This window comes from Ptychodera flava, chromosome 15 (assembly GCF_041260155.1).
Source record: "Ptychodera flava strain L36383 chromosome 15, AS_Pfla_20210202, whole genome shotgun sequence".
Lineage (NCBI taxonomy): Eukaryota > Metazoa > Hemichordata > Enteropneusta > Ptychoderidae > Ptychodera > Ptychodera flava.
Genome location: NC_091942.1, coordinates 28653817 through 28664299, shown reverse-complemented (window position 1 = coordinate 28664299; position 10483 = coordinate 28653817). Strand labels below are relative to the sequence as shown.

General features: G+C 35.4%; 1 protein-coding gene across 2 annotated transcripts in view; it reads left to right on the top strand.

Annotated features, from left to right (window-relative positions):
• Positions 1 to 6992: 6992 nt before the first annotated feature.
• The window catches only part of LOC139151788 (forkhead box protein K2-like), a 30498-nt gene continuing 27007 nt past the window's right edge, over positions 6993 to 10483 (top strand). Inside the window, exon 1 of one of the 2 annotated variants that reach the window (XM_070724777.1) lies at positions 6993 to 7413. In XM_070724777.1, the coding sequence (XP_070580878.1) occupies positions 7052 to 7413 (362 nt within the window). In that variant the 5' untranslated portion in view covers positions 6993 to 7051. The remainder of the gene's footprint in view (positions 7414 to 10483) is intronic. The other variant, XM_070724778.1, reaches the window with a different exon arrangement.

The window sequence follows — 10483 nt, the reverse complement described above, 5'->3', positions numbered from 1 at the left end:
ATCTACATTGCTAATTCTTCACCTAGAGTACTGTAAATTGAAATACAAAGTCTTGTTATTATATCAGTATACACACCAATAATGCATAGTAACAGGTGAATTTTGGACCAAACTGAATTCATTTGTAAGGATAACATGGGGAATATATAAACAGACATACAGCCTGTGTCAACAAGTGGAAGACCAAACATTTTAACATGATCTGGGGGAAAAATGGAACAAGAAATTCTTATGGACGGACTAAAATGCCGGAAAGTACAACAACAGTACCAGCTGATGAAGTATGTGTTAATAATCGATTGCAAAGAAACCAAGTGCAGAGATTGTGCTTGTAGAAGATCCGTAATATTTATGCAAAATTCAATGAATGCTTTTAACAATATATGAGTGTTCACCAACTTCTCAGTTGTTGTTGGCTGACTTTTGTTTTGGCTTCAAGAAAACCATACATATACTGAACAATATACTGTGTGTGCTACTGGGCATTCCTGTTGCTCATCTGCAGTTGTAAACCTTAGCCTATACCATCAATTATCAATTGTGCAGGGTCGTGTTTTCAAGCGCCTGAAATTTGTGTCAGATTATCTATCTGTCTTCAATGGCAGTTTCATGAATATGTGAGCCAAAAGATTGCCCAGCTTTCAAGATCTTTTAATTAAAAAATAGCCACTTCAGAGAACAGATCATAAAGAAAAATGTCAGAGGAAAGCGTAGTCTGCAGTCATGATTTTACTGAACATTTGTGTAGGGAGGCCAGCAGGTCGCCCAGGACGTGCTGAATTGACACTCAATCACCAGTGACTTAGTCATGTTCAAAATTGAAAAACATCGATAACGGGAAAGAAAATTGTGGAAAAAAATACATGAGGCTAAAAATTAAAAATGCAGCTATTCTCTCATATGTTTTTTATTTCTTTATATGAACTACTTACTTTTTGAATAAACTGCCAAATTGAGCTAGAAACGGTACCGGAACGGCGATCTGAAACATGGCAGCACCTAATATTTACATCACTGATTTTGAAACGCATTTTTGAAGGTGAGCCAATCAAACATCCCTTACATCGAATACTCATTTGAAAGCCCAGATCTCGCTCTTTCTCGCGATATAAGGTTCTTCACCAACATAGGGCAGTGTATATGACCAAATCCGAGACAAAAAATTGAGAGCGATTTTTCCGAGACCTAACCCGACCAACTCTCAGTGAAACGTCCTCTAGTACGCAGTTTATCATTATTTCTTTTGAATTTTTGCTAGAAAAATGAGAAATTTTGAACAGCTCACGTATTTATTGACAAAGATATTGACCACGCTTCACAGTAAGTGAGGCTACCCACAATTCTCCATGATCCGTACACACGGAGATCACTCATTGAACTGGAGCAAATTTCTTCTGTACACAGAACAGCTCGGTCCATATATCAAAATTCTTGGACCATAGTTTTGATAATCATAATTCTCTAATTTCTCACGGTGAATAATGAGAAGATCAATCCCTTTTGCGCAGAGGAGATAGCAATTTTGTGATTTTGTCGACATAGATTTTTGACAGCCATACACAATATTTTCAAGGAAACTAAGGAAATAAGTTGCATCTGTGTTGGCAAAAGAAAGGGTATTGATTTTTTTAAATGTTTGTAACAAAGGAAATTTGCATGTCTGACAGGTGGTATGATGAGACCATCTTAGTTGCTGATAACTTTACCATGACAAGTGTGCAATTTTTAGCACCTCCAAACATCGACTTCTCATTCAATTTACTCCTGAATTTTAAAGATGATCAATAATTTTGGAACATAGGTTTAACCAATAATCCTTAAATTAAATTCTAAGTTTCAAATTGTTCTGAAACTGATAAAATTGAAGAAGCCTTTACCAAATAATGTCAAAACTCCACATGGCCCCAGTGGTGATGTTTTGAAAGCCTTTATTTGGATAAAATACTTTTGTAGGTAGTTTTAATGCAGTAGAGCTATTCAAAAGTGTCATCAGCTCAAAAAGACCTTCAATTTGATATATCACTTATGCCATTTGAGCTTAATATTTTCTTTTTGTCATTTCTCGTTAAGTGTCGTTCATCCGTTGCCATGGATAAATCCAATATGGCCACCATCGTAATCACGTAATTTTAGGATACATTTGTGTGTGCCATTGAAATCTATCTCCATGCCAAATTTGTACAAAAAGATGTTTTATTAACAAAGTTACAGCAAATTTACTGTAAATTTCAGCTAAAACTCCTTCATTTTTGTCCCATTGTTCCCATTGTTATTATATGTATTGACTTTCTACAGAAAGAGTAAAAGTGAATGTTTTAAAAAGCTATAAAGTTGTAACCGTTCATCCAATTTCGAAAATTAAAAAGTTTAGCTTCTCTCATTGAAATCTAAAAAACTACATTAATTAAAATGCAGATTGAACATTTCAAAATTTCAGTTGGCCTCCCTAATTTGTGTCAATGAGCTCTGAGATTGTGTTATATTAGCATGGACTTCCTTGTTGAACAATTTGTTTTTTGCAAATTTCACACTTTTTCCACAAATTTCTTCCAAAATCAACATACAACCTAACCTTTTTGACAACATTTATTGTAGACTGTACAATATCAGCTCAGTTCCAAGCAACATGGTCCCCTAAACAATTGACAGAAAATTATTTGGAGGTGTTACTGTTCTCCCCTTCACACTGCTGAAACTATAAACAAAACATTGGACTTTGATACCATGAATGACGTTCCTGAGATCAGTGTCCTATTCATAAAAAACCCAGACATCAACACACGCTAATAAAGGTATAGAAAAACTTAAGCATAAAATTTTGATTTATATGAAACAATAAATAAAAAAATCCACATTGAGTGGCTCATGAAAAATCTTTTGAAATTGCAGTCCCAGATGTGAAACTGAAAGTCAGAGCTAGGTATTTTTTTCCATAAACCTCGGATCAGCGTTGTTTCCAGCACCCCTCCTCAGTCGAGGTATTACACTTGTACACAGTGCAAATGCCATGCAAACCCTATAAATGATTTAAACACAGGATGGGATATATGTGTCTCCATGGCAACTGAAACAAGACTCTGGAAATGTCCTGCTCCTCCCTAGAGATGTGACAGCCTGCAGATACAATGTGGCTTTGTAGGATATTAAAAATATTACGACAGCTAGACATGTTTGCGCCTGCAGCTAATGGAAATTGTGCGTATTTCACCAGCCGTTTGATTTCATCAGGCCAACGTAACGTTCCGAGAACAATTTCTCTATTCTTAGCAGACTAGGACACACAAATTCTGTCTGCACATTTTAATTATGACTTGTTGCTCGATAGATACTAGGTATTTCAGTGAACAATTTGACAATAAAGTACCATGTATTGTACTTGACTCGTGGATGTCTGATCATGGAAAAATTACGTGAAATTGCCTCCGTAGTTTAATATCAATTCGGTGATCTAGCACGTGTGTATGCTTTGTCTTGAGCAAGTTCATCTCCTTAAATAACTAATTGGTCTTTTACATAAAACTAATGTTTTACAATAGTATAATGCATTTGTTTTGATACAATGATAGTATTCATGGCTGTGTGTCATTAGCCAACCAGTGATATCCTATCACAGGAACCATTTGCCTTTACTGGGAGAGGGCTGTTATGTATCTAAGACTGCGAAGTGAATTTCTTGAATTCAATCAATATTGCTCCTGAAATGCATTTTGGTTTCAGATTGGATGATCACACAAGAGAGAAGGCAATTACCTCTTGAGTGAGTGAAACGATAAAATCTGATGTCTCTCATTACTGCGTCAGTTCGATGCTGTATTTTGTAACACTGTGTCGATTTCCTCCTGTTTTAGTTCAGTCAACATATAATGGACGATGATGTCATCCACAATTATTCAAGTTGTCAAATTTCAAGTGAAGTGGTGTTCGTAAAAAGGATCGGTTTGAACAAAAGAGTTGATGGAGTTTTATGTACAATAAGCTCACCGTACAGAAACTCCCATTTCAGCTTGTGAAAGTCTATAAATAAATTTGGAACTTGTGATGGCTGCATGAATCAAAATTTGAATGTGTTTACCATAAAGCATTACAGGCCACAAAAGCTTTGCATGATTTTTCCTGAACTGTAGTCCCCAAAATTTCAAGTCAAATCATTCAACCATCAATTGACATTTCATAGTAGCTATTGCGATTTTTAATTTGTTGTTTATACACTGAAGAATTCTTTATTTTTTTATTTACTGTTTTAATACTTTGAAAAAACTTTTTTACTATTTGTAGAAACACCACAAACATTAATGTTAGTGCCCCCCCCCATTGGCATCATACACTCTCTTTGGCAGATAGCATATGGCATTGAACAAGTCCATACTCTTCAATATAATTGCATTGCTTTATAAGTTTCTCTGTATTTTGTATTTTGTTTGTTTGTTTGTTTCTGTTTAGATATCATCGTGTGGAGGAGGGGGGTTGATAAGGCAGCATTCAAAAAACGCCTGAGGGTTTTGAAAAATCTCCTTTTTCTTCCAGAGTCCCCCAGGCCCTGGAGCCTAAGTACAATTCCATACCTCATCCTACTCATACCGTAAATATTTTCAAGTATTTACACTAGTACTTCCCTGCCAACACTAAAATTACTTAAAAGCTGTGTGTATACTATGCACTATAGCTGTGAAGTGCCTAAACCTGGCCAAATGTCAATTTTTTACTTCTACAGTAGTGTATTTTAGTCTTATTTGAGATTGTTGAAATTATTGTCAAAATTCAAAACAATGATAGATATTTTATGCAAGGTCACCTTATTGCATTGTGATTTTCTGACTAAAAGCTGTAAACCAATGATTCAATTAATTTCCAATGCAAGACAAAAAATAGTAAAATTGGAATACTTTGAAATATTTTTTCCCTATAGTATTACACCCCTCAGGTAGAAATGTTTTAGAAAATTAGTAGTCCTTCAAACGCTTTATCATATTTGCAAGTATGTCAGTCATAGTGTTTTTGACAATAAAGAAGAACATAGGGTGTTCATAATCTTGTTTTCATAAAATTCTGCGCTTCAATTTTTCCGACTGGGTTGACACAGATTTTTTCGTGGACATTATGAATTTCAAATTTGAGATGGTGTGACTGTCTTAATTCTAGTTTTGCATATGACCTCCAGTCTTAATAATGAATTTCAAGAGAGAATAATCTGAAGTCACCTCAAGGTGAGCAAAATAGGAGAAGTTCAAGACTTTTAATTGTATAGATGCATACTGCTTTGACATTTTAACAATTGACATATATGTAAAAGCACTTCAATGGTTTGTAAACCATAGACAGCAGAGGGAAGTCTTCCCTAATCTACTGTCTATGTGCAAACACAGCACTGTGTGTATAAACCAGCTTTGTTGGTGCTTAAAGTTTTGAGTCTTTCAATTCCTTCAAAGCTGAGTTCACATCCAATCTTCAATTCAGTCATTTACAGTAAAAATGCTTTTGATACCCACAATGGATATGTTGGCGCTCAAAACTGAAAAGCAGGTTATTCAATAAGCTTTGGGAAGTATAGACCTAGAAATTATACTTTATTAGTACATAGAAAAAAATCTGACAATATTTTCAAAAGGTGCAGCTACTTCTTTAAAACAATGGATTCTGCCCGTGTTTCCTGTTTTTATTTCTGTTTTGAAAACTGCATTCTATAAGTTTGACCTTATTTGAAGCATATATTATATTACTTAAAAGTATTTGTCCACTTTCATTTCATAGTGTGTCTGTTCAAAAGTATATTTTGTTTATGAATAATACATATGGACTCCACTATCTCATTAAGTCAGGTGACTGTCAAGGGAACCCTGATCAGTGCCCGGCATCCAGTGGTTGAGGCTTATGTAGTCACAAATTTTAACTTGTGATTCAAAGCTGAGATTAAGTAATTTCCTATTCTCAGTTGACATGAGTTTGTATATTGCTTTTGAACAATTTGACATTGATAACATTTAACAGTTTTGTAATTAATAATGTCCATTGCACTAAATACAAATCTGTCAATTTTTCATGACATCCATGATGGAAATTATACTCTAATATGATTCTCTTTTGAATCATAAGATTGACACATATTTGGTGTTTGTTATGTTTTTATGCAGCCCCTCTGCATGCATAACTAGCTTTACCCTCCCCTCCAAATAACATATAATCAGAATTTTCAAGCGCCCCTCACTTCTCTCCCTTCAGCAGTGTTTGTGGATGTTTCCTTGACACAAATGAAACACTATTAAGAGTCTCTCATATATTTTTGCCGTCTGCTACAAAAACAACTACTTGAATTGACCTTGTACAAGCTATACCAATCAATAGGCCTTTGGTAGTTTAACAACAAATAGTGTTTACATGTGGTATGGTATAAAAAATAACAAGGCAAGAATAATAATTATTGTCATTGAGTGTAATGTAGAAAGAAACCTCTTCCCAATACACCTATATCAAACTGACTACATTGTCTGGAATATTTTACATCTCAATCCATTGTGAATTGCCTGAGAGTGCAATGTATATGCTGATGTTAAAAAATGGCTTTATGCATCATTATAGGACGACGTTCCTGGGCACGAGTCATATATATTTTTGAACAGGAAATGTATATATACGTAATAAAGACATATCTCTGAATGGAAACCTTAATTTTGTTTCATGAAAAAACAAAGTCTGAATGACCTGCATTATTTTATTGTGGGCGATGTTTCATAAAAAAAAAATATATAGTTGAGTGTAAAAAGGCTTGCACAATTCTTTTTGCAATGACATGCTTGTTTACAATAACAGTCTGTGTTATTTTCGACCAGGTTATTTTAAAGTTTGTGTCGAAATATATTCCGTTTTATTTAAAATCCATGTCATAACAGTAGGCCGTGTCGAAATATTGTTTACATTTTTGAAAGATCACCCCATTCAATGGTCGCCTAAATTGCATTGTGGGTAAAATAGACGCGTTGGATGTTGCTGTTGAGAAAGTGGTAAATTTCTATTAACGTGGTCGGCCATTTTGCTGTTTTCCTCACGCAGCATCGGAATGTCTGTGTTGAAGCAACCCACAGACAACGACGCCTATGCGCTCCTTGCGCTAAAATCAGCCCCTTCAAGCCCGACTAGGATACCATGGAATATCCCTTCAGTAAAAGGTGTACCTCTAGCGCGCCTAGAAGGGCGCGAGTTCGAGTATTTGATGCGACAAAATCGCATTTCCATCGGGCGAAACAGCAGTCAGGGAGAAGTGGATGTAAACATGGGCCATTCTAGCTTCATTTCAAGAAAGCATTTAGAAATTGTATTTGAAACTCCAAATTTCTTTATGCACTGTTCCGGGAAGAACGGTATCTTCGTGGACGGCATTTTTCAAAGAAGGGGAGCGAATCCGCTGCAGCTTCCGAGAACGTAAGTATTGTGAACTTCCAAAACAAAACTAGTTGTATCATGCACGGTCAACAAGCCTGGTTTAGCATTGAGTTGTTAAAGAGCACAGACCTCGTGGCAAACCCGTTTGACAGAGCTCCCTGTAGAAGCGGTTGTACCTTTTTACGGCGTTTTAGAACCCTTTTGAATTCTTGTTTCCCTTGCCTAGACAGGCTATTTCTTGCGATTTTACCGATTTTTAGCGTGGAAAGTCCGAAAACAAAAGGACGTAACTCGTGGTACTGTGGTGTGCTTTGGTTACAGTACAGATATCTAGACGAATTTGCATCTGCATTGAATGTAAACAAACAGGCCCTTTCACATTTTGCGAACAGATTACATAAATTTTTGGAAATCTGTTCACAAAATAATGTTACGCGCCGTGACGTTGCAATTTATGGCTTGTGCTTGGCATAGCAATGTTGGCAATGGCATCAAATTACCCACTCCTATGTGTAACTTTGTATGTGAATTGCGTGCGTGATGCCGAAAATGCATTGATTGACTTTTTATATTTTTTAATTAACAAAGTGATGACAGATCTTGGTTTCCACTTTTTTACACGACCGAAAAGAAGAGGGAAAATGGCAATAAAATGCTCGTTTCTATTCCATATTTTACAGTGGAGGAATTGTCTTGGTGGATAATAGTCTAATAAAGCTGGTTGTTGGTCAAGAGTGTCAACAAAAATACAATCACATTTTAGCATAGGTACAAAGGCCACAAACTGAATAAAATAATCCAAAGGACACACAATCGCAAATATGAAAAACAGAGCTCTTCAAATTTCAATATCTGGTTGCAACCACACCTCGGTTATTTATATAATTTTTGTATTCTTTTATGCAAGGCCAGATTTCCTGTGAGAATTTAAACAGGATATATTGCTCGGTTGTGCACTGAAAATTAATAGGTTTATAGGTGTGAGTTGAGAGGTGTTGTGAGTTGCATTATTTAAATAATGGTGGATAGATTGTTTGCAAGTAACGACAGCTTGACTGTCTATGTCCCTTGCTAGTCGATGATGCAACCTGTACTGGATATTAAGACAGCAAATGTACAGAACTGTGATGAAGGAGAGTTTTCAGGTCAAAAGTGAGCAAGTATTCTCAGGTAACAAGATGGAACCTTGATCACAGATCATGTTGTTGTTTTCAGCCCTATGATGGACACTTTACAACTACCAAAGGTGTGTGTGTGTGTGTGTGTGTGTGTGTATATATATATATATATATATATATATATATATATATATATATATATATATATATATATATATATATATATATATATATATATATATATGTATGGTTTATATACAGTATAGTATCAAAGTATACAGATGTCCTAGGGAATTAGTGCCCAAGTTCAGAGGTTGCCATAAGCCATATACACAACACACACACTAGTACATGCACACACACACACGTTTTCTAGTTGAAACTAAAGGCTGTTGGTAACTTCATTTCATGATTGCCAGATGAATAGTTCAGCTGTGTGATCACTATTGTTTTGTCTATCTTTTTCACAGTTCACGAGTGAAACTTCTAGTCATGAACAGCCATGGGTTTTCACTTGAAACTAGTGCATGTTATAGTTTGCTGTGTACATGATACATAAATGGGCCAAAAGATCCCCTTGACCAGATATCATGCTGAGTTCTAAATGCCTAGAAGATGGTGGCTTCATTTGAACGCTTTCAGGCCTGACGACTGGTACAAACAATGTCGGTCTTGTAAATGGGAGCTTCCATTATATTTGTACACACCCTGAGGTCAGGTGAAAAAAAGAAGGGAGTGAAGTGATGCAGGATTTAAAGCAGAGACAAATCAAGGTAGTTTTTGCACTGCTTGCAAACTAACTACAAAATGTAGTGATTATTCACCAAATTGACCACATACAAGCATCATGTCATCATCAATGGTCCAAGGTGTCATTGATGGTTTCTGTGGATAAACTTACACAGCAGGGGATGTTTGTATTCTCTGTTGGTCCTCTAATGGTATACAAAACAGACTTTCTCAGGGATCCATGTGTGAATGTCAGTTCACATCTTATTGAGTATCACCAGTGGATATGCTTAGGGGAAACCATAATGCATTTGGAAATGGCTTTTGTTGTTAACATCTTTCCATTACACATTGAAGACATTCAGTATATGTTCTGTGCATTGGTCAAAAATACAATCTGTGTTCTTCACAGCTTGGTAAATCAGAGTGGTGTGATTTACATAACAATGTATAATCTGCATATTTTTTTGTTGTGAAAATAGTATAATTAACCACATATGGATAGATTGTTAAAAAACTTGAGAACCGTGACTGTGATTCAAAGTTACGTTTTATATTTTGTATTCGCATTTCCAATGGTTGATTTGAATATTCAGTATTTTGGTTTTGCTTGTGTGAATACAAATCATTTATTAAAATACTGCATAAACAGCTAAAAATGCCATGGAAACCATGATATCGATGAAGCCGTTTATAATTGATTCCATGAAGAGTGAAATCTGAAGGTTAATTTATATAATAATAGAGATTTGATGTATTGGCATTAATTAATTGTAATTGATAACATTAGTGAATAATGAAGACACACAGCATACTGTAAATATAACCATGTATTGTAAAATGTCAGCCTTCATCACAAAAGTAGGCTCCCATGAACTGCTCACTATATATGTACATACATGCATTCTCTGATATAGTACCAAGATACAGAATTTTAAAGGGACGGAGGTAGAGGCCCAAGAGAGCTTCTGGAGTCAAACCTTGTTCTGTAACTTGACCTGAAGAAGGTCATCTGATGTGTGAATCTTGTGTACAATGTGAAAGTTTGGAAAATTTAAGTGAACTTTAAATTGGCATAGTTAGACATATACCCCTGCCATTTCAAGAACATTTCTAAAGTTTTGTTCAGGGAAGATTTAAAATAATTTGACATCCTGTGCATAAATGATGGTGCTTTATCGTGCAAAGTCTAGCTTTCAGTTGCTTTAGCATATTATGACAACAATATCCAGCTGTGCAAACAAAAACACAGGGAGTTTATT